The sequence below is a fragment of the Hypanus sabinus genome, chromosome 31 (assembly GCF_030144855.1).
Source record: "Hypanus sabinus isolate sHypSab1 chromosome 31, sHypSab1.hap1, whole genome shotgun sequence".
NCBI lineage: Eukaryota > Metazoa > Chordata > Chondrichthyes > Myliobatiformes > Dasyatidae > Hypanus > Hypanus sabinus.
Window position 1 is genome coordinate 28,490,760 of NC_082736.1, and position 24,483 is coordinate 28,515,242.

Here is a 24,483-nt window from a genome sequence, read left to right on the forward strand (position 1 = left end):
CTTCTTCTTGAGAGCACTCCATTCTCTCGGTTTTAACAGCCCCTCTTGCCTCCACTTTCACCGAATCACATCCATAACCTTCTCAACTCTCATTCTCCCTCCCTTTCTTTCAACGTTCTGAAGGGACCGTTTTGTCCTTGACCTTATAGTTCATTTCTCCATCTCACCAACAGCAGTCTGACATTTTAATTCTCCACTCTGAGCTTTGGCCTTTGTCAATGTTTCCAACAGATCCCAAGACAAGCTCGTGGAATAGTACCTCATCGTCCCACTTTTGGACTCAGCTATTCAACTTCACTGAAACTAAAACCCCTGAAAACTTCTACAAAAGTACTGTGGAGAGCATTCTGACTGGCTGCATCACCCCGGTATTTGGAAAGTGGGGGGGGGGGGGGCTACTGCACAGGATCGAAGTAAGCTGCAGAGCCAGCTACATCATGGGCACTAACCTCCGTAGTATCCAGGACATCTTCAAGGAGCGACGCCCCAGAAAGGCTGTGTCCGTCATTAAGGACCCCAGCACCCAGGACATGCCTTGTTCTCATTGCTACCAACAGGGAGGAGGTACAGGAGCCTGAAGACACACACTCAACGATTCAGGAACAGCTTCTTCCCCTCTGCCATCGGGGAGGGGGTACAGGAGCCTGAAGACACACACTCAGCGATTCAGGAACAGCTTCTTCCCCTCTGCCATCAGGGAGGGGGTACAGGAGCCAGAAGACACACACTCAATGATTCAGGAACAGCTTCTTCCCCTCTGCCATCAGGGAGGAGGTACAGGAGCCTGAAGACACACACTCAGCGATTCAGGAACAGCTTCTTCCCCTCTGCCATCAGGGAGGAGGTACAGGAGCCTGAAGACACACACTCAACGATTCAGGAACAGCTTCTTCCCCTCTGCCATCAGGGAGGGGGTACAGGAGCCTGAAGACACACACTCAATGATTCAGGAACAGCTTCTTCCCCTCTCATCCGATTTCTGAATGGGCAGTGAACCCATGAACACTACCTCACTACCTTTAAAAAAATTTGTTTTCTTTTGCACGTCTTATTTTAACTTAACTATTTAATAGACATAAACACTTACTGTAATTCAGCTTTTTTCCCCCTCTATATTTATTTATCATGTACTTCATTGTACTGTGGCGTGTGGCCAGATGGTTAAGGTGTTGGACTAGTGATCTGAAGGTCGTGAGTTTGAGCCCCGGCCGAGGCAGTGTGTTGTGTCCTTGAGCAAGGCACTTAACCACACATTGCTCCAGTCCACCCAGCTGAAAATGAGTGCTGGCAAAATGCTGCGGGTTAACCTGCTGGGACAAACTTTAACTTTCACTTTCATTGTACTGCTGCCCTAAAGTTAACAAAATTTCACGACATATGCCAATGATATTAACCCCGATTCTGATTCATTTTCTTTTATCATGTGCAGAGCACATTGGTACCTTTAGTGAAATATGTTCTTTGCGTTAACCCAAGTATGTGTTGGAGGACAGCCCGCTAGAGTCCCCACATATTTCAGCACCAGTATAGCATGCCCATAAATGTTCCAGAGAACAGCCAAGAGCAAGCTCCCTTCATCCCTCCCATGGACAGTCCTCCACCTGGGACTGGTAGCCAATGGGCCTTCGATGGATTCACAGACTCGCAGAGGTTGGGCCTTCGATTCACCCAGTGGACTTGTTGTCCTAGGGCCTCGGCCGTCAGGCCTCTGAAATCGCTGAATTTGATGCTGAACCCAAGGAATGTTTCAGATAACCTGCCTTTCCAGTTTGAGATGAAACATCGCCAACTCGTATTGTTAACAAAAGCAGCTTAGCCTGACTTGATCTGACAGACGTTTCCAGCAACTGCAATACTCTGCATCCCACAGTTTCTGTGTATCTTTATACCATCTCCACAGATCCCTAAAAACCCTTCACCAGCCTCTCTCAGCGGGATCACTACCATTGTCAGTTATCCACTTCGCTCTCGCCACCTTCCCCTTTGGTTTCTACCTTTTCCTTGTTCTGATGAAAGACCACGAGACATAGGAGTAGAATTAGGCCATTCTGCCTATCATATCTGTACTACTATTTCATCATGGTTGATTCATCCCTCTCTCAAACCTGTTCTCCTGCCTTCTCCCTGTAACCTTTCACATCCTGACTAATCAAGAATCTGTTAACCTATGCTTTAAATATAAGCAATGACCCACCCTCAAAGCTGGCTGTGGCAATGAATTCCACAGATTCACCAAACTCTGGCTAAAGAAATTCCTCCTCATCTCTGTTCTAAATGGACATCCCTCTATTCTGAGGGTGTGCCCTCTGGTCCTAGACTCCCCCACCATAGGAAACATCCTCTCCATATCCACTCTATCTGTGTCCTCTGGTCCTAGACCCTCCCACTATAGGAAACATCCTCTCCACATCCACTCTATCTGTGTCCTCTGGTCCTAGACTCCCCCACCATAAGAAACATCCTCTCCATATCCACTCTATCTGTGTCCTCTGGTCCTAGACTCCCCACTAAAGGAATCATCCTCTCCATATCCACTCTATCTGTGTCCTCTGGTCCTAGACTCCCCCACCATAGGAAACATCTTCTCCACATCTACTCTATCTGTGTCCTCTGGTCCTAGACTCCCCCACTACAGGAAACATCCTCTCCACATCCACTCTATCTGTGCCCTCTGGTCCTAGACTCCCCCACTACAGGAAACATCTTCTCCACATTTACTCTATCTGTGCCCTCTGGTCCTAGACTCCCCCACTACAGGAAACATCTTCTCCACATCCACTCTATCTGTGGTCCTAGACTCCCCCACTATAGGAAACATCCTCTCCACATCCACTCTATCTGTGCCCTCTGGTCTTAGACTCCCCCACCATAGGAAACATCTACTCTATCGAGGCCTTTCAACATTCAGCAGGTTTCAAAGAGATCTTCCCCTCATTCTTCTAAATTCCAGCAAATACAGGCCCACAGCCATCAAATGCTCCTCATACGACAACCCTTTCATTCCCAGAATCATTCTCACAAACTTCCTCTGAACCCTCTCTTAGATACGTGGCTCAAAACTGCCCGCAATACTCCTTGAGGCCTCAACAGCGCCTTATAAAGCCTCAGCATTATATCCTTGCAGAATCGCCCAGAGGTGAGCTGCAGGCTAGCGGAGGGAAGGAGCACCTTACGCCTCCTTTGTTAGAGATGCATCTCCACCCCGCCACCCCTTATTAACATTAAAAACTAAAATCCTGCAGTTACCTGGTCAGAAACATTGTACCAGCCATAATCAAAGGTGTCCACGTGAGTGGCAGGGGAACGCATGACGGCAAACAGATTGTAACAGGCTCTGCTTGCATAGAGCAGGATAACTAATACCCCTACAGCTGTGGTCTGGTACACTGATGTTCCCTGCAAGTAAAAAAAAAGCAGAAAAACAAAGTACAATTATTTTTTTTAAAACAATTGAACAGTTACAAAATGCAAATTATTTGTTTCAAATAGAGTCCTAGCTTTCTCTAATCAGCTTTATTTCTCCACATCTCCAGGGTGTGTTGTGGTGTATGTTGCGGGTGGTCATGACCACGATTGTTCTCGGTGAGTTTTTCCCACAGAAGTGGTCTGCCGTTGCCTTCACTGGGCAGTGTCTTTACCAGACGGGTGATTCCCCCCCCACCCCTCCACCTCCAGACGTTATCAATACTCTTCCAGGGATTGTCTGCCTAGTGGTCGCGTAACCAGGACTTGCGATCTGCATCGGCTGCCCGTACAACCGTCCACCACCTGCTCCCATGGCTTCACGTGACACTGATCGAGGGGGCTACAACTTGCCCCAGGGTGACCTGCAGGCTAGCGGAGGGAAGGAGGACCTCACACCTCCTCTGGTAGGGATGGATTTCCACCCCGCCACCCACTCTCTATATGTTTAGAACATAGAATAGTATAGCACATTGCAGGCCCTTCGGCCCACAATGTTGTGCCGACCCTCAAACCCTGCCTCACATATAACCCCCCACCTTAAATTCCTCCATATACCTGTCTAGTACTCTCTTAAACTTCACTAGTGTATCTGCCTCCACCACTGACTCAGGCAGTGCGTTCCACACACCAACCACTCTCTGAGTGAAAAACCTTCCTCTAATATCCCCCTTGAACTTCCCTCCCCTTCCCTTAAAGCCATGTCCTCTTGTACTGAGCAGTGGTGCCCTGAGGAAGAGGTGCTGGCTGTCCACTCTGTCTATTCCTCTTAATATCTTGTACACCTCTATCACGTCTCCTCTCATCCTCCTTCTCTCCAGAGAGTAAAGCCCTAGCTCCCTTAACCCCTGATCATAATCTATATTCTCCAAACCAGGCAGCATCCTGGTAAATCTCCTCTGTACCCTTTCCAATGCTTCCACATCCTTCCTATAGTGAGGCGAGCAGAACTGGACACAGTACTCTAAGTGTGGCCTAACTAGAGTTTTACAGAGCTGCATCATTACATCACGTCTCTTAAACTCTGTCCCTCGACTTATGAAAGCTAACACCCAATAAGCTTTCTTAACTACCCTATCTACCTGAGAGGCAACTTTCAGGGATCTGTGAACATGTACTCCCAGATCCCTCTGCTCCTCCACACTACCAAGTATCCTGCCATTTAACTTTGTACTCTGCCTTGGAGTTTGTCCTTCCAAAGTTCAAATTTAGTTCAAATTTAATTGTCATTCAACCATACACACGTATTGGCTAAATGAAACAGTGTTCCTCCAGGAGCCGAGGTGTAAAACACAGTGCACACAGTGATACAGTTACAACAGCAAATATCGTCACAAAATAATATTAGCGCAAGTCCTTGAGTGACATAGCTTGAAGATTGATGTTGCACGGGATGTTGCCCTGAAGCCTTGTTTCTGCAGGAGCAATCACGCAGCATTCCTCATTTCGTGGTCAGCCGCTTCCGAAGGGAATCCTGCACATCTTCCAGGGAATGTGGAATGCAAACAACAAACACCGCGAGGTCTGAACTTTCCACAGCGCAGCTCACCTTGGATTCCAGGTAGATGTTGGTTGAAGGTGATGTTTTAGCGATGACGTAGAGGCATGTTGCCAGCGTGACGGCGCAGACGACAAAGAGGGAGTCGTTGATGATTACCCGTACCAGGACGATGGCTTTGGTCTCCTCGTGCTGAATCTTCACGAGCAAGGCACAAGTTAGGTTCACCGTCAGAAATACCAGGCTTGCCACCAGGAAAGCTAGTCGTATTGGGAGCCTGAAACCACAAACACTCACCCAAGTTAGAAGACAGGAAAGGAAACTCTACAATCATTAGAGTTCATATTTAAATCATGGTGCCGTTAGCTACCAATCGACCACAAACTAAGTTCTTGTGACATTTAATAATATTTTATTGATCCCGAGTGGGAAATTACTTCATTACAGCAGCAACATTTAGCAGCATGCAGACTTAACAATAAAGTACAGAATAGACTAAATAATAATTTACCAATGTGCAATGATAATGTATGAAATAATAAAACAGAGACTATTGCACTATGATAACCATATAACCACATAACAATTACAGCACGGAAACAGGCCATCTCAGCCCTTCTAGTCCGTGCTAAACGCTTACTCTCACCTAATCCTACTGACCTGCACTCAGCCCATAACCCTCCATTCCTTTCCTGTTCATACACCTATCCAATTTTACTTTAAATTACAAAATCGAACCTGCCTCTACCACTTCTACTGGAAGCTCGTTCCGCGTAGCTACCAATCTCTGAGTAAAGAAATTCCCCCTCGTGTTACCCCTAAACTTCTGCCCCCCCTAACTCCCAACTCATGTCCTCTTGTTTGAATCTCCCCTATTCTCAATGGAAAAAGCCTATCCATGTCAACTCTATCTAACTCCTCATAATTTTAAATACCTCTATCAAGTCCCCCGTCAACCTTCTATGTTCCAAAGAATAAAGACCTAATTTGTTCAACATATCTCTGTAACTTAGGTGCTGAAACCCAGGTAACATTCTAGTAAATCTCCTCTGTACTCTCTCTATTTTGTTGACATCTTTCCTATAATTTGGTGACCAGAACTGTACACAAATTTGGCCTTACCAATGCCTTGTACAATTTTAACATTACACCCCAACTCCTATACTCAATGCTCTGATTTATAAAGGCCAGCATACCAAAAGCTTTCTTCACCACCCTATCCACATGAGATTCCACCTTCAGGGAACTATGCACCATTATTCCTAGATCACTCTGTTCTACTGCATTCTTCAATGCCCTACCATTTACCATGTATGTCCTATTTTGATTATTCCTACCAAAATGTAGCACCTCACACTCATCAGCATTAAACTCCATCTGCCATCTTTCAGCCCACTCTTCTAACTGGCCTAAATCTCTCTGTAACCTTTGAAAACCTACTTCATTATACACAACACCACCTATCTTAGTACGATGTGTGCTCTCCTATCGTATAGAGATGAACTGTTGTGTATGCTTATTGCGTTTGGTAGGAAAGATTTTCTGTAACGATCATTGTGACAGCGGAGCTGAATGAGCCTTTTCGTGAGGGGGCTCCACTGCTTATTCAGCAGGTCATGGAGAGGATGTGCCAGATTGTCCATAATGGATTTGAGGAGATATCTATCCAGAGAAAGGCTGCCAAAGATGAGTGTAAGTTGATTCATTCTGCTGAGGGGAATGGTAGGAACGTGTGTAGGAAAAGGGCCCAGACAGTGTTACTAATCTGTACTGAAAGCGCAGTTTAGCACAGACCCTTTCTGAGGGCAAGACCAACTCTCTGCATCTAACCTATATTTTAAATTGAGACACCTACAAACTTTCTCAGTTTATTTGAAAGGGAGCTTTCCAAGCTCAGGATATGACCAGTCTGGGACCAGAGGACACAGCATCACAATACAAGGACATCCCTTTGGAACAGATGAGGGGGACTTTCTATAGCCAGAGGGTGAAGAATCTATGGAATTCATTGCCATAGACGGCTGTGGAAGCCATGTCATTGGGTATACTTAAGGTGGAGGTTGATAGGTTCTGGATTAGGAGGGGCATCAAAGGTTACGGCAGGAAGGCAGGAGAATGGGGTTGGAAGGGCTAATAAATCACTTGCTGGAATGGGGGAGCAGAAAAGATGGCTGAATAGCCTTACTTTGCTCCTATGTCTTATGGTCTTAAACGACAAGGCTTTTAAGCTGAAAGGATGACTGGGGTCTCCCTCCATCCCACCTGTCACTTTTATTGGGAGTGTTGTATACGAAAGGCCCGAAGTATTGTTGAGGATCTCTAGCGTCGATCCCACAATCTCTCTGACCAGCTACTGTCAGGCCAGACTGGGTAACAGCTTCTTCCCTCAGGCCGTGAGACTACTGAATACCCTGCCACCATCGAGATCTTGACACTAGGTCAGCGAGCTGCTCACGGTTCTCTTTACTATTTACCGGTTCTGCACACTACATTATCCTCAGCATCATTATATGCCGTGTCCGATGACGTAGGCGAGCCTGCTCTCATGACCATGATTGTTCCTGACAAATACATCTACAGAAGTGTGGCCTGCCATCGACTTCTGGTCAGTGCTTTTACAAGATGGGTGACTCCACCCCAGCTATTATCAATTCTCTTCGGAGAATGTCCGCCTGGTCACATAACCAGGACTTGTGATGTGCACCGGCTGCTTGTACGACCATCCACCACCTGCCTCCGTGGCTTCAGGTGACCCTGATCGGGGGCTAAGTAGGTGCACACACAGAGTACACTGCAGATGCTGGGGTCAAAGCAACACGTACAACAGGCTGGAGGAACTCAGCAGGTCGGGCAGCGTCCGTGGAAACGAGCAGTCAGGAAGAGGGAGGGGGACAGTGGACCTATAAAGAAGGTGGGGGGAGGGTGGGAAGGAGAAGGCTGGTAGGTGCCAGGTTGAAAAACCAATCAGAGGAAAGATTGAGGGTGGGGGAGGGGAAGCAAGGAGAGGGATAGGCAGCTGGAGGAGGAGGCAGAATGAAACTGGGATGGGGGAAGGGAGGGGGAGGGAATTACCAGAAGTTGGAGAATTCGAAGGACGACCCAGGCGGTATATGAGTTGCTCCTCCAACCTGAGTTTGGCCTCATCGAGGCAGTAGACATATCTGAATGGGAATGTGAAGCAGAGAATATGAAGCCACCCACTTAAATTCTGCTTTACATTCCCATTCAGTTATATCCATACATGTCCTCCTCTACTGCCTTGATGAGGCCAAACTCAGGTTGGAGGAGCAACACCTCACCTCGTCTGGGTAGTCTCCAGCCCCTTGGAATGAACATCGAATTCTCCAATTTCCGGTCAATCCCTCCCCCTCCCTTCCCCACATCCCAGTTTCACTCTGCCTCCTCCTCCTCCAGCTGCCTATCACCTCCCTCATGATTCCAGCTTCTTCTACTACACAGTGCTTTCGCCTTACATTCCTTTTTCACCTCTTCTGCCTATCCCCTCCCTGCTTTCCCTTCCCCCACCCCCTGATCTTTCCCCTGATTGGTTTTTCACTGGCACCTTCCCCCTCTCCCCACCTTCTTTACAGGGCCTCTGCCCCCTCCCTCCCTCTTCAATCCTGATGAAGAGTCTCGGCCCGAAATGTTGACCGCTCGTTTCCACGGATGCTGCCCGACCTGCTGAGTTCTTCCAGCGTGTCTGTGTGTGTGTTGCTAAGTGGGTGCTACACTTTGCCCGAGGGTGACATGTAGGTTTGCGGAGGGAAGGAGTGTCTTACACCTCTGGTAGAGACGCATCTCCGCCTTGCCACCCTACATGCATACCCTGTTGTGCGCATTACACACGTTTTGAATTACACCTTATTAACTAAGTTGTGGTAATATTTTGTTCAATGGTGTGTGTGTGTGTGTGTGAGAGTGTGTGTGTGTGTGTCTGTGTGTGTGTGTGTGTGTGTGTGTGTGTGTGTGTGTGTGTGTGAGTGTGTGTGTGTGTGTGTGTCTGTGTGTGTGTGTGTGTGTGTGTGTGTGTGTGTGTGAGTGTCTGTGTGTGTGTGAGTGAGTGTGTGTGTGTGAGTGTGTGTCTGTGAGTGTGTGTGTGTGTGTGTGTGTGTGTGTGTGTGTGTGTGTGTGTGTGTGTGTGTGTGTTTTATGTGTTCTATGAGCACACTGCAGTCTGGAGGAACCTTCTTTTGTTTGGTTGTATGTATGTACAGTCAGAGGACAATAGCCTCCAAGAGGACCACAACCTCCTCATTGGGATTTGGAGGCTTGCGTGCCTCAGTGACGCAGAACGCTACGTGTTGGCTGGAGTCAGGGCTTTGTGCTCTGGTAGGGTCACCCATGGCCCAACAGGTCACAGGGTAGAGCAGTGGTCCCCAACCACCAGGCTGCAAAGCTTGTGCTACCGGGCCGCGAGGAAACGATATGATTTGGTGACATGAAACGACGTGGGTCAGCTGCACCTTTCCTCATTCCCTGTCACGCCCACTGTTGGAACTTGAACGTACGCGAGGTCACTATGCACGTGTCATCCATGCCAGCGCGGGAAGAAGATCATCTCCTCGAGCTTGCGAGTGACGGCGGGCTGAAAAGTATGTTTGACGTAACATCTCTGCCGGCATTCTGGATCAAAGTCAAGGCTGAATATCCTGAGATAGCCACGAAAGCACTGAAAACGTTGCTTCCATTTCCAACATCCTATCTCTGCGAAGCGGGCTTTTCTGCAACGAAAGCTAAATTGCGGAATAGACTGGACATAAGGAATCCCCTTTGTTACGTACTCGTGACACATGACAGTGGAGCCCTTGTCATGTGACTGGGGTTGAAGCTATACTGGACTTGAGGTGATGGTCTTGTGATGGTGGAATGACGTCATTTTCCCGCCAGTAGAGATCATGTGACGGTTTTTTTTTTACAGGTTATAAAAGGTAGACCCCACCCTGTGAGGAGGGGCAATTCGTGGCTGTATTCGCCAGGTTGACTTCATGCCACTGCTTTATCACTCATCACTGTTTTAAGTGATGACGCAGTTTAGTTGAAGGATGAAGTTTTTATTTAATGCCTAAAGTTTAAAAGGTCATTGCCAGCAGGTTCTTTACGATTCTGCTAGTTCGAGACAGTGGAGAGTGAAGATTGTAAGTTTGGAAGTTAAAGATCGAGGAGAATCGCTTTCTACGGTGAAATGGGGGCGACCTTTGTTTGATCCTTATTTGGAAGGATTTCGTTGACTATCTTCGTGTTAATCCCTGGGTTTACCAGAAAGGATTGAGTATAGTGTGGAAGGAAAGGTCAGTGCCTTTAAGCCGTTCTGTTTCGTGAATTCTTCGTGGGAAGTTCGACGTCGGGGATCGAAGCAAGCGACGTGAAAGAGAATTTAAATCGTCTTATAAAGTCTCTCCTTTTAAATGGACCGTGAGCATATCGAACTTTTGACAATACCACTTTAAAGAACTGTTTTTGCAATATCGCTTTAAGAACTGTTTTAAGCTGCCGCTGTTTCCGGTTACGGTAGTGTTTGTTTACTTTTGGGGAGTTTGTTTTCTGTGTTTAATAAACGTGTTGTTTGTTATACGAAACCCTTGCCGAACTCATATATTTATTGTTGCCTGAATACGTAACACCTTCGAGTATCGCTGTCTCCCATCACCCCTCGATGGGACCGTCTTGTTGCAGGGAAACAAGCCCAGGGTTCCCACTGATTCAGCGATATTGGTGTGTTGCCATGATTTTGTATGTTCATACGAGGAAAATATGCGCTGTGTGTTTAATATTAGATTCGTTAGATAAACCCTTTTAGAAACAAAATTGAGTGTATTAGCCACCTAAAAGTGACTTAGTTGACTTATCACCTACATTCCGGTCATAATTTACACCCCCTCCTCCCCACCTGTCGCAAGAATGTTGCCAATATTACACCTGTCTCCATTGCAAAAAAGGTTGGGCACCCCTGGGGTAGAGGCCAGACCAAGAATGGCCTAGGCTCAGGCATTCAGCTCAAGGCCAACAACGCTGACTGGTCAAAAAAAAAATTGCTACAGGAACAGAATCCTTTTAAATCTGAGTGTGACAATATTCCTGAGTGCCCACCCGGGACTTGCGTGACTGACAGGAGTGAAAACTGAGAGGAAGCTACTGACACGATGAAGGAAGCCCTGAACACCCCCAGAGAGTGAGGACCTTCATTGTTGCCCTAAATGTCAATGGCGTAACGGGCAGTAAGTAAATAAAGGTGACAATAAACCTGAACTTGAGCCAAGGTGGAAGGGGAGGAAGAATAGAATCAAAGCAAGAAGTCCTAGAGCAAAAAACTCTTGCCAGTTGAGTGGCCCAGGGAGAGGGTGAATGGAAGAAAGAGTAAACCAGCCAGCAGATGGCAGCAAAAGCCTGGATTTAATATTTAACCAAAATCAACGTTAATAGAAAATGGTTATTAGGAGAGTGTGGGAGTAAGTGATTATATCATCGCAGGGTTCAGAAGACAAGACAGTTTTATGCTCTGTTCACTAGAAGTTTTACAAGCCCCATTTGAACCCCTGGGTGAAATTAGAATGTAAATAAATCAGGTCTGCTACTGTACTGTATGTAAAGCAATCAATTCCCAGCGTTTACCATGCTGACCGGCCACATTTCCCCCACCTTAATGGTCTCATTACTAAGTGATAGAGCTCCCCGCTCGACAATTCCCGGAGAACTGCTGTTGCTGCCAACTGGATAGGTTCCGCGCCATCCAGCCGCAGTGACGCGGAAAGTCTTCGCAGGACAAGAAGCAAAAGTGGAAGCTGTTTTACAAAACTGTTGAGGAGCGCAGAAAGTGGTAACCATAAGACCCCCGGAGCAGAATTAGGCCATTCGGCCCCTCGAGTCTGCCCTGCCATTCAATCATGGCCGATGCAATTCCCATCTCAACCCCCACCCTCCTGCTTTCTCCCCAGTAACCTTTAATGGCCTTACTAATCAAAAACCTGTCAAACTCTGCTTTAATCTACCCAATGATTTGCCCTCCATAGCTGCCTGCAGCAATGAATTCCACAGATTCACCACCTTTTGGCTGAAGAAATTCTTCCCCATCTCCGTCCTAAATGGATGTCTCTCTATTCTGAGGCTGTGATCTTGGTTCCAGACTCCCCTGCTGTAGGAAACATCCTCTCCACATTCACTCTATTTAGGGCTTTCTAAAAAGACTGGACAAGGACCCAGACCAGGCTCGGGCTCCAGAACTAGGCAAGGACAAGACATGGCTACAGGACGAGGAGAGACAACAGGATTGGACGTGAGACTCATGGACAGGACGAGGGTATCCCAGCACCGGGCTGGGCGAGACACATGGACAAGACGAGAACACAAAGCCGTTGCTTGGACAGGACAAGGTTCTTGGACGTGACTGGGTCTGGACAAGAGCCCGAAATTTATTTGGGGAGAGACAGGGAGAAAGAGGTCCTTGGTCAGAATATGGAAAGGAAGCATTATAAAATCAGCATACGATCGGTGGGTTGGGAAGAAAAGCTTTGGTAACATTATGTCAGTAGATCACACAGCCAGTCTGGCCACATTGAAAATCAAAAGGCTCAAAGTAAAAAGGTTTACTGCTGGGAGATAAACCGAGTTGAGTTTTATTCTGCCACTCCTGAAGGCTGCGCAATTTCGGCCTGATCAACAGCATAAAATATTGCCGTCCTGCCCACTTGACAAATCCCCGGCGAAATAAACTTCAGCCGATTTCCAATCCAGACCTTTGCGAGACCAGACAGCACGGAGCTGCCATAAATCAGAGTGGCACTGGCAATCTCCGAGCTGCAGCTGGTGCGGGGAATGGAAATGTCACAGAGCCTCGGAGGGGAACGACTTCCAAGGGGGAGATTGGCGGGCGCACACGCGGAGGCTGACACCCAGCCACAGGCAGACCATCACAGTCACACACACTGACAGTGACATGAACACACACACACACACACAGTCGGTCGCACAAAGACACACAGCACAGATTCTGCTTTCCACAACCGAAAGCCGTGAAAACCTCCCTGCCCGTGGAGAAGAAACACATTAAACACATTTAAACCAGAGGTCCTAGCATGTGTTTCCTGAATAGCCGAACTGGGGTCCAGGGTGGTCTCAATTACATATTGTTTTTTAGTCTCATTGTACCCAACAATGTCTACAAAGATCAAATTCTCCATAATTTTATTTTAGAGATACAGCCGGAATAGGCCCTTCCGGTGCTTCAAGATGCCCTGTCAGCAACCCCCTGGTTTAACCCCAGCCTAATCACAGGGCAATTTACAATGACCAATTAACCTACTAACCAGCAAGTCTTTGGACTGTGGGAGGAAACCAGAGCACCCAGGGGAACCACGGGGAGGACGCACAGATACACCTTTCCCTTTCGTAGAACATGACATCACAGTACAGGCCCTTTGGCCCATGATGTTGTGCTGACCTTTTAACCTATACTAAGGTCTTCCCTCCTGCATAACCTTCTATTGTTCTATCAAGACAAGGAGAGTTGAGTATAGGAGCAAAGCAGTCCTTCTGCAGCTGTACAGGGCCCTGGTGAGACCACACTTGGAGTACTGTGTTCAGTTTTGGTCTCCAAATCTGAGGAAGGACATTCTTGCTACTGAGGGAGTGCAGTGTCGGTTCACAAGGTTAATTCCCGGGATGGCGGGACCATCATACATTGAAAGATTGGAACGACTGGGCTTGTATACACTGGAATTTAGAAGGATGAGAGGGGATCTGATTGAAATATGTAAGATTATTAAGGGATTGGACATGCTAGAGGCAGGAAACATGTTCCCAATGTTGGGGGAGTCCAGAACAAGAGGCCACAGTTTAAGAATAAGGGGTAGGCCATTTAGAACAGAGTTCAGGGAAAACTCTTTCACCCAGAGAGTTGTGGATCAGTAGAATGCTCTGCCTCAGAAGGCAGTGGAGGCCAATTCACTGGATGCTTTCAATAACGAGTTAGTTGGAGCTCTTAAAGATAGCGGAGTCGAGGGATATAGGGAGAAGGCAGGAACGGGGTACTGATTGTGGATGATCGGCCATGATCACATTGAATGGTGATACTGGCTCGAAGGGCCGAATGGCCTACTCCTGCTCCTATTGTCTATTATCATCCACATGCTTACCTTAAGAGTTTCTTCCGATGTGCCTGCCTTTACCACCATTTCTGGCCGAGCGCTCCACCCTCCCACATCCGCCCTATACCTTCCTCCTCAATCACCTCAAAATGATGCCTCCCTTGTATTACCCATTTCTGCTATGGGAAAATTCTCTGGCTGTCCACTTGATCTACGCCCCTCATCTTGTACATTTCTATCATATCGCCTCTCACCCTCCTCTCCAAAGTAAAAACCCTTAGCTCGCACAGACTGTCCTCTCAAGACATGCTCTCTAATCCAGGCAGCGTTCTGGAAAACCTTCTCTGCACCCTCTATAAAACGTTCACATCCTCGCACCATCTTGCACTTCTCTATTAAGTCACCTCTTGTTAGTTGCTTAACACCACGTAACCCAGACTAGTATTTAACTTTGGTCTCAATTGTACTGTATATTGCTCAACCTCAGTGTTTCCCACAGATCATATTCCCCATAGCGTAGTGGTTAGGCGACCCGGGTTCAATTCCCGCTGCTGTCTGGAAGGAGCTTGTACGTTCTCCCTGTGACCGTGTGGGTTTCCTCCTGCAGTCCAAAGACATACTGGCTGGCAGGTTAACTGGTCGTTGTAAATTGTCCTGTGATTAGGCTAGGACTAAAATCGGGGTTGCTGGGAGACATGGCTCGAGAGGCCAGAAGGGCCTATTCCGCGTGTGTCTTAATTAAAAAATAAATAATATAATTTCTCTTCATCTGGAACTATCAGTCACTTTACATAAACTATGCCATTCCATACCTTCGGATTTATAAAGTGTATGAACTGTGATCCCCACCACAAATAAATCTTAATTGCTGCTGCAGTTCTACACTGCAGTCATTGAGTCCGTCCTGTGCACCTCCATCACTGTGTGGTTTGGAGCCGCCACCAAGCAGGATAGAACCAGACTACAGCGCACAGTGAGGACTACCGAGCGCATCATTGGAGCCTCCCTGCCCTCTATTGTGGACCTGTACTCTTCCAGGTTGAAGAAGAGGGCGGGGAACATCCTTCCACCCTGCGCACGGACTGTTTGAACTGCTTCCGTCTGGTAGGCGCTTCAGATCCCTCCAGACTAAGACTAATAGGCACTGGAGAAGTTTTTTCCCTACTGCGGTCACTTTGCTGAACAGTTAACTGCCGGTTAACTGTCGGCTAACTATTACTTGGATTGCACTACTTGTCTGTATAATCTATATTTTAATTTACATTTATCATTATTATCGTTATGAGCAGAGAGACAACATCTGCCGGAAGTAAATTCCTTGTATGTGTACAGGTACTTGGCGATTAAAGTCTGATTCTGATTCTGATTCTGATAATACAACACAAATCGGTCGGTTTGATCGTAAGAAAGCAACTGCTTTGCTTGGCAATTAGCAATTAAGTAATGCGGCTCAACGATATATCTTAACATGTGGCCTGCAGTGCTCCACCATGGCTAGTGATGCAGAGCTCTGTACCATTAGAAATCAAGGGATGGTGGTGGGGAGCAGTCAGAAACCATATTCTTCCACTGTCTTAATTTTTCCCACCCATTCCTTCAGCAGGAACATCCACTCAATCACAAGCTGTTCAACTGCGGAGGCATCAAAGCAGGCCAGGTTACCTCAAATGACCTTCCACTTCCAGAAGGTGTACAGCGATCAGATTTCTCTCTCCTCCGCTATCACCGTTTGACCCCCCTCGCCACACCTCCCCCCACGACAGCCACGATGTCGCGCTCTTCCTCCGTCGCCACCATCTCCGAGCTCACTTTTTCCAGCAAGAGTTCCCCACTCCTCCCGTCTCCAATCTTCTTGGACACCCCGCGCTGGTTCCCAGCCTGCCCTGGATCGTTTCATCCCTAAATGCCGACTAGACATCAACCGGCTCAAACAGAAAACTTCTCTCCTTAACCTTACCCCCTCTGAACACACTGCCCTCCACTCTCGATGTACCCCTCAGACACTCAGAGGCGACTGCTTTCAGTGCTCCTCCTCTTACCCACCCTTTGAAGAGGACCTAAGTCCGGATCATCGGAACACTGTCTCTGAGACCATCAACTCTGGAGCACTCCCATCGACTGCCATCGAACTCATGGCTCCCATACCCAGCATGCTCACTTCTACCTCCCTACCTAAAACCCACAAATGTGACTGCCCAGATAGTTCCATTGTTACTGCCTGCTCCCGCCCCACCGAACCCATATCCCCCTTGGTTCAGTCCTTTCCCACTTACAATATACATATATAGTCAGTGTGCCTAAGACTTTTGCACGGTACTGTCGCAAGGTTGGGTATTGTACTGCAATGCTGCTGCAAGAATAAAATCATGACATATGTGAGTGATGATAAACCTGATTCTGATCTGGGTCTCTACTGTGGACTGAGAGTGGGAAGGGGACAGGGAGAGGGGGAATCACAGTTGTGAAAAGGGGAAGGGAGCGGGAAGCACCAGTCAGACATTCTGTAATGATCAATAGACCAATAGTTTGGAAGCAAATGAGCTTGCCTGGTGATTCAGGGCTGGGTGTGTCTGCACCCGCCCCGGCACTCCTTCTCTGCTGCCTAAACTCATGACATTGCTGCTCCTCGCTAACTTTCAATTCCCTGGCCTTGCCTTCCTTATGTACACCACAGATGTCCACTCTCTATACACTTCTATACCCCATCAGGAAGGTTTTTAAATTCTCCACTTCTTTCTCAATAGAAGAGCAAATAGGTACAAAGAGGACAAATAGGTAACAAGAACAGCTTCTTTCCGTATGCCATCGGTCTTATGAACACTTGAATTTTAGTCTACTATAAATCGTCCACCTGTACATTCAATGAGGTGGACCTCATTGTATATAGTTTATGATTATTTGCACTATTGTTTTTGTTTGCCTTTAATTCTGTACAGAGAGCGCTCAGGAAAACCGGCATCAAATATGTGTCCTCATACTTGGCGTTAATAAAGGATCCTGAGAATGAGAATGAGCTCACCTCTGCAGCCATCTGGCAGAACTGTCCCTCAACCTCAACAATTTCTCCTTTGGCTCCTTCCACTTTCTCTAGGCTCGAGAAGTAACCATGGGCACCCACATGGGCCCCAGCTGTGCCTGCCTCATCGCTGGCTATTTAGAGCAGTCCATGTGCCAAACCTTCCCTGGCAATGCTCCTAACTCTTCCTCTGCTACATCGATGACTGCAACGCTGCTACTTCATGCACCCATATTGAGCGCCGCAATTTCATCAACTTTGCCTCCAACTTCCACCCTGTTCTGAAATTCACTTGGTCCACCCCCCTCCCATTTATCAATCTCTCTGGAGACAAACTGTCCATAAGACCATAAGATTTAGGCAGAAGTAGGCCATTCAGCCCATTGAGTCTGCTCCATCATTCAATCATGGGCTGATCCAGTTCTTCCAGTCATCCCCACTCCCCTGCTTTCTCCCCAGACCCTTTGATGCCCTGGCTAAACAAGAACCTATCTCTCTCTGCCTTAAATGCACCCAATGACTTGGCCTCCACAGCTGCTTGTGGCAACAAATTCTACAGATTTACTACCCTCTGACTAATATAATTTCTCCGCATCTCAGTTCTAAAAGGACATCCTTCAATCCTGAAGTTGTGCCCTCTTGTCCTAGACTTCCCTACCATGGGAAATAACTTTGCCATATCTAATCTGTTCAGGCCTTTTAACATTTGGAATGTTTCTATGTGATTCCCTCCACCCCCTTTCTCCTGAACTCCAGGGAATACAGCACTAGAGCTGCCAGACGTTCCTCATACAGTAACCCTTTCATTCCTGGAATCATTCTTATGAATCTTCTCTGAATCTTCATCCCGTCCAATGTCAGTATATCCCTTCTAAAATAGGGAGCCTATAACTGCACACAATATTCCAACTGTAGTCACACAAGCGCATTATAGAGCCTCAAGGTCACATCCCTGCTCTTATATTCTATATCTCTAGAAATGAATTGCATTTGCCTTCTTCACCACCGACTCAACCCGGAGGTTAACCTTTAGGGTATCTTGCACAAGGATTCCCAAGTCCCTTTGCATCTCTGTATTTTGAATTCTCTCCCCATCTAAATAACAGTCTGCCTGTTTATTTCTTCCACCAAAGTACATGACCATACACTTTCCAACATTGTATTTCATTTGCCACTTCTTTGCCCATTCCCCTAAACCAGGGGTCGGCAACCTGCGGCTCTTTCAACTCTGTGTTGCGGCTCCCTGTGGCTTTGGAAAATAAATGATGAGTATTTAATTAAAATGTATTTTATGTTAGTTTGTTAGTTTTTGAAATGTAATTCTAAATTTGAAGATTATGGTGATCTTGTACAATCTAAATAAAACGTTGTGGCGACCCATTTCCTGGCACATCCAAACCGGCTCACAATTTGCTAGCGTTCCGGCTAAGGGTGATAGCCTACGGGGGTTTGTGAGTACGTGTCTTTTGGAGCATCCGCGCCCACGGGGGGCAGGTTGAGAGAGGCTTAAAAGCAAGGCTGTGTAGTTCGAATAAAGTTATCTTTGACTGCAGTTTACCCACTCCGTGTCGTTATTTTAGCGCTGCGTGTAGCACATTGCTACAACGTGTTTTTATCGCTATTAATTACGTCACCACTGCCAATGCCTGACACCCGCCAGTGCGCGATTTCTTTTAATTTTTCGATCCAAGGTAGGCTAACGATGTAGTAACCTTCAACCCAACATCTTTTTTTCGGAGTTCAAAATGTTTTTGTTGCATGCAGAAATGTAATTTCGTTTGCTCTGCAGGAGTACATCGATTTCATAAATGCAACACATTATAGTTTGTTTATACATAGCATAAAGGCCAAAAAAACATGGTATGCAGTGTTATTTCATTTTAAATGTCAAACGGGTTTTGTGGCTCCCAGTGTTTTCTTTTCTGTGGGAAGCGGGTCCATATGGCTCTATCAGTGGTAAAGGTTGCCGACCCCTGCCCTAAACTATCTAAGTCTTTCTGCAGGCTCTCTGTCGGCCGACATCTTTTATAAACTGACTGTTTCCCACCGCTATCTTGACTAAACCTCTTCCCATCCTGTCCGCAAGGGGTTTCTGTTCCTCCACCGTTGATGCTGCCCTCACCCACTTCTCCTCCAATTCCCAAACATCCGCACTCACCCCATCTTCCCACTTCCTTAACAGTGATAGAGTTCCTCTTGTCCTCACCTACCACCCCCATGAGCCCCTCATGAACACAGCATTCTCTGCAACTTCTGCCATCTCCAAAGGGATCCCAGTACCAAACACATCTTTACCCCCTCCCACCTTCTGCTTTACGCAGGGATTGCTTCCTGCATGATTCCCTTGTCCATTCATCCCTCCCCACAAGTGCCTGAAGTGCTACGTCTGCCCATTCACCTCCTCCCTCACCTCCATTGAGGGCCCTGAACACTTCCTCCAGATGAGGCAGCCCCACAAGTGTCTGAAGTGCTACGCCTACCCATTCACCTCCTCCCACACCTCCAGATGAGGCAGCATCTCACCTGCGAATCTGCTGGGGGTCGTCTATTGCGGCCAGTGCTCCTGATGCGGCCTCCTCTACACTGGTGAAACCCGTCGTAAATTTGGGGTGGGGGGGGGGAAGAGCGCTTTGTTGAGCATCTCCACTCCAACTTGCGGGTGGCCAAACGTTTTAACTACAATTCCCATTCCCGTTCTGACATGTCGGTCCATCACCTCCTCTTGCGCCAAGTTGAAGCCACACCTTATATTCCGTCTGGGTGGCCTCTGACCTGAGAGCGATTTCTTCTTCTGCTTAAAAATATATTCCCTCCCCCACCCCGCTCTCTATTCCCCACTTCTGACCTTTCACTTCCACCTGGGACCCCCCCTCCTATGGTCCACTCTCCTCTCCTATCAGATCCCCTCCTCTAGCCACCTGGCTTCACCTATCAACTTCTAGCTATCTTCCTCCAGCCCCCACCATCTTTTTATTCTGGCGTCTCCCCCCTTCCAATTCAGTCCTGAAGGGGAAGGCGGTGGGGTGGGGGGGAGTCTCGGCCCAATATGTTGACTGTTTATCCCTTTTTTATAGATGCTGCCTGACATGCTGAGTTCTGGCAGTTCCTTTTGTGCGTTGCTTTGGATTTCCAGCAACTGCAGAATTTGTTTACCAGAATCAGAAGTCTCAATCACTCTAATTTTTCGACTAGCCCTGTTAAACTAGAGGAACTGGGATTCTGAAGCCAAACAACGTATTGTGTGAGAGAGCACTGGAGACAAAATGCACTCTGCTTTAGATCGGCCAGAGAAAGGGGCACAATTACTGTCAGTCTCCTCAGTCACTGAGATCTGTTTCATTGCACTGGCTTGGCCAAGTGAATGGAAACTCTTGTCCTGTGGTGATACAATTCCTCCACTTTCTGCGTGCTGCCAACTCTGTGCAATAAACAGCCACTTTCCGCAGAACGACAGCTAGGAAAGGTCATATCAGGGAAGAACTGAGGCAGTGCGCGTGGCAGATTAAAATTTAGGGGAGAAGGGAAAAGCTCGAACAGCACGAAAAACACTCCACGTCAACTCCCTGCCTGAAGTGACTTCATTTAGGCTGCAAGACTCTTTCCTGGAGGCTGGGTGGTGTTGTGGGTCAGACCCAATTTATTGTTTTTTATGTCTCAACCAGGCTGAGTGTTTTGAATTTTTTTTCTCTCTCTCTGCCCATCACTCTGCCTGTTCTCCATCTCCCTCTGATGCTCCCCTCCCCCTTTCTTTCTCCCTCGGCCTCCCGTCCCATGATCCTTTCCCTTCTCCAGCTCTGTGTCCCTTTTGCCAATCACCTTTCCGGCTCTCAGCTTCACCCATCCCCTCCGGTCTTCTCCTATCATTTTGCATTCCCCTCCCCCCCTCCTCCTTTCAAATCTCTTATTATCTTTCCTTCCAGTTAGTCCTGACGAAGGGCCTCGGCCTGAAACGTCAGCAGTGCTTCTTCCTATAGATTCTGCCTGTCCTGCTGTGTTTCACCTGCATTTTGTGTGTGTTGCTTGAGTGTTTCGAGGTTCTCTCCACAGCATCGAGAAACTGCGGCTAGTCTCACTTCTCCAACTTCAACCCTTCAGATCTTCTCCCTGTTACAGAAACTGTGACTGGGCCACCCTTACCCTTGTACCTCAATGCCGTATGGTCCACTCTCCTCTCCTTCCTCTACCCACCTGGCTTCACCTATCAACTTCTAGCTATCTTCCTCCAGCCCCCACCACCTTTTTATTCTGGCGTCTCCCCCCTTCCAATTCAGTCCTGAAGGTTCAATCAACTAAACCTCAATGTGCTCTTCCACCACTTCTATCTCCAGTTTGCCACTCAGCAGAACCTGACAACATTTCTTTAGTGACAAGGGAGCTTTACCTTATAGAGTAACACACTGAAAATGCAGGAGGAACTCAGCAGGTCAGGCAGCATTTTAAAAAAGGAATAAATATTTTAAGCCGAGAATCTTACATGTTGAAGACTCCTAGCCCAAAACGTCAAATCTTTATTCCTTTCCAGAGAAGCTGCCTGACCTGTTGAGCTTTTTTACAGTGTGGAGATGGACCTTCCAACTCTTCAAGCCATACCATCCCAGCAAACCCTAACAAACCCAATTAGCCCTAACCTAATCACAGGACAACTTACCATGACCAATTAACCTACACGGTACGTCTTTGGACTGTGGGAGGGAACTGGAGCACCCGGGGAAAACCCATGCATTCCACAGGGAGGACATAATAACTCCTTACAGAGTGGTGCCAGAATTGATCTCCAGACCGCCCCTGAGCTGCAATAAGCTCCTGTAGACCCATTCTCCCAGCATTTTCTGTGTTGGTCTGGATTTCCAGCATCTGCAGAATCTCTTGTGTTTACTATATCATGTATTTTCTGCTGATGTTGCTAGCTGCCCTACCAGTGGGTATTAGCACACAGATAGGAAACCTCACATCTAAGGTCCCCATTGCAGCGTGACTAAAATCACTCTGTGATTTTCCACCTTAAATATCCACCTGGATCCCACTCCCACCCTTGGATCTCGACCGTCAAAACTCGTGCATGTTTCAGAAATAGAATCACACTTCTCTGCTGGAGTTTTCAGCACCTCTGTCCAAGTAGAACTTATTTTCAGTTTCCCCTGCTTTTCGTTTTCCCATCGCTATGCTTGTCCCATAACAGCCAAAGCACCATTCTTCATTTCCCTCTCAATAAAAAGAATTCTTTGCTGCGGATGAGAGGAGGCGAGTACGGCATACTGATCTTAACCTTTGTAGCCAATGCAGCAAGGCATCAGACCGGAAGTCCCTACAAAGGACTGTGAGAACGGCCGAGAGGATCACAGGGGTCTCCCGACCGTCCATCGGGGACATTTATCAGGAGCGCTGCGTACGCGGGGCCCTTAGTACTATCCAGTTTCCCACCCGTCCATCCGGCATCCTCTCTGACTTTCTACCATCAGGCAGGAGACTCCGATGCATAAAGACAGGAACGGTCAGGATGGGAAACAGTTTCTTCCCTCAGGCCGTCAGGCTTCTGAACTCCCTGCCACATCACATTCCAAGTGTCACTGATTAATCTGTTCTGTAGCTGACAATATTTAATTTATGCACTTTATTTTGTTTACTTATGTGTAATCCATTTGCAGATTCAATTCTAACTTTTCTAAGTTATTGTGTGTATATATGTACAGCTGTGGTTCACACTCTGGTCCAGAGAAACATTGCCTCGTTTGATGGTGTACATGTATATTGTTAAACTTGACTTGATTTTTTTTTAATGCCATGGACCAACATCATAAAGCAAGGGGTGGGAACCTGGGCTTTAGAAGAGCACACAAATTTGCAGCGCAGGTGGTCACCCAGCCCGAGGTGTGGAAAATAAAGATTTCTAGCCTAACAACACACACAAAATGCTGGTGGACCACAGCAGGCCAGGCAGCGTTTATAGGGAGAAGCACTGTCGATGTTTGGGGCCGAGACCCATCGTCAGGACTAACTGAAAGGAGACTTCTAGCCTAATCCTGCTTCTGAGGTTATGGCACACTAAATACTCAGCCAGATTACTTTTTAAAATCTGACGAAGGTTTCTGCCTCAACTTTACATTCTAACTGCAAATTTCCCTTTGGGTGGAAACATTTTTCTTCCTCCTCGTTACTGATTTCTTGTTAAAAGAAACACACCCTTCCTGACCGCTTCATTTATGCCCCTGCTGACAGGGCACTGATCATGTGGATAGCCAGAGGCTCTTTCCCTGAAATGGCTAACACAAGGGAGTACAGTTTTAGGGTGCTTGGTAATAGGTACTGAGGGGATGTCAGGGCCAAGTTTTTCCACACAGAGAGTGGTGGGTGCATGGAATGGGCTGCCGGTGATGGTGGTGGAGGCAGATACAATAGGGTCTTTTAAGGGACCCTACACGGAGCTTAGAAAAATAGAGGGCAATGCAGTAAGGAAACTTGAGGCAGTCTCTAGTGTAGGTTACATGGTTGGCACAAAATTGCAGGTCAAAGATTTCTATGTTCTATTACATCACTCGATTAAGTCTAGCCCTCTCCAGAGCAACACAAATTACCCCACCTCTCCAGTGCTGACAACATGCACTCATTGCAAAGCTGTTACCGTACATACCTAATGCTTGGCTCCAGTGCTACATCCATACACATACATTATGAACCACGAACACCACCTCACTATTCCTCTTTTACAATATTTATTTATTTTACTTTATATTGTCATGCACTATACTGCTGCCACAAAAACAAATTTCCTAGCACAAACCCGATTCTGATTTAATTCTCTTGCTACCGACTCTGCAAGGAACAATGCAAAGTGTCTGTGCTTCAGTAAGGATGTTATAATTGAAATCTGCCGCTGCTGCAGTGGCCCTTCACTTACAAAGTATAGTCTGGCTTTATGAATGTAGAATGGCTCTAATTCAGGGGTTCCCAACCTGGGGTCCATAACCCCTTGCTTCATGGGACCGGTCCATGGCATAAAATGGTGGGGAATCTCTGCTCTAGGTCCAGCCAGTCTCCCACTCCTTTTTGCCACATGCACCCATGCAACAGTGCTCCTCCAAGAGGTCACAGACTTTGTAGGTTGATGCTTGCATCTCCAATGACCCAGGAGAGCTACATGAGCTGGGGCAGTCAGGGTCTTATGCTTTAACTCTTGGTAGAGTCCTCCAATGTCCTAACAGGTCAAGAGGGCTACAGCCAGACTAAGACAGGTTTCTCAATCCTCCGAGCTTTCGGGGTTCAGCTCAGGGGCTAACAACCCTGACTGCTCAAACAAAACTGTAATGGAAACAGCAATGAAGAATCCTTCCATATCTGAGTGTGACGGTATTCCCGAGTCTCCTTCCAGGACTTGCATGACCAACAGTAGTGAAAACCGAGAGGAAGTTACTGACATGCTAAAGGAGGCC

General features: G+C 47.2%; 1 protein-coding gene across 6 annotated transcripts in view; it reads right to left on the minus strand.

Moving 5' to 3' along the window:
• LOC132384016 (G protein-coupled receptor 137Ba-like) overlaps positions 1 to 24,483 on the minus strand; it is a 103,728-nt gene that overhangs the window by 11,979 nt on the left and 67,266 nt on the right. For all 6 annotated transcript variants that reach the window (XM_059955288.1, XM_059955292.1, XM_059955291.1 and 3 more), the window contains 2 exons: positions 5,012 to 5,237; positions 3,247 to 3,396 (listed from right to left, as the gene is read on the minus strand). In XM_059955288.1, the coding sequence (XP_059811271.1) occupies positions 3,247 to 3,396; positions 5,012 to 5,237 (376 nt within the window). The remainder of the gene's footprint in view (positions 1 to 3,246; positions 3,397 to 5,011; positions 5,238 to 24,483) is intronic.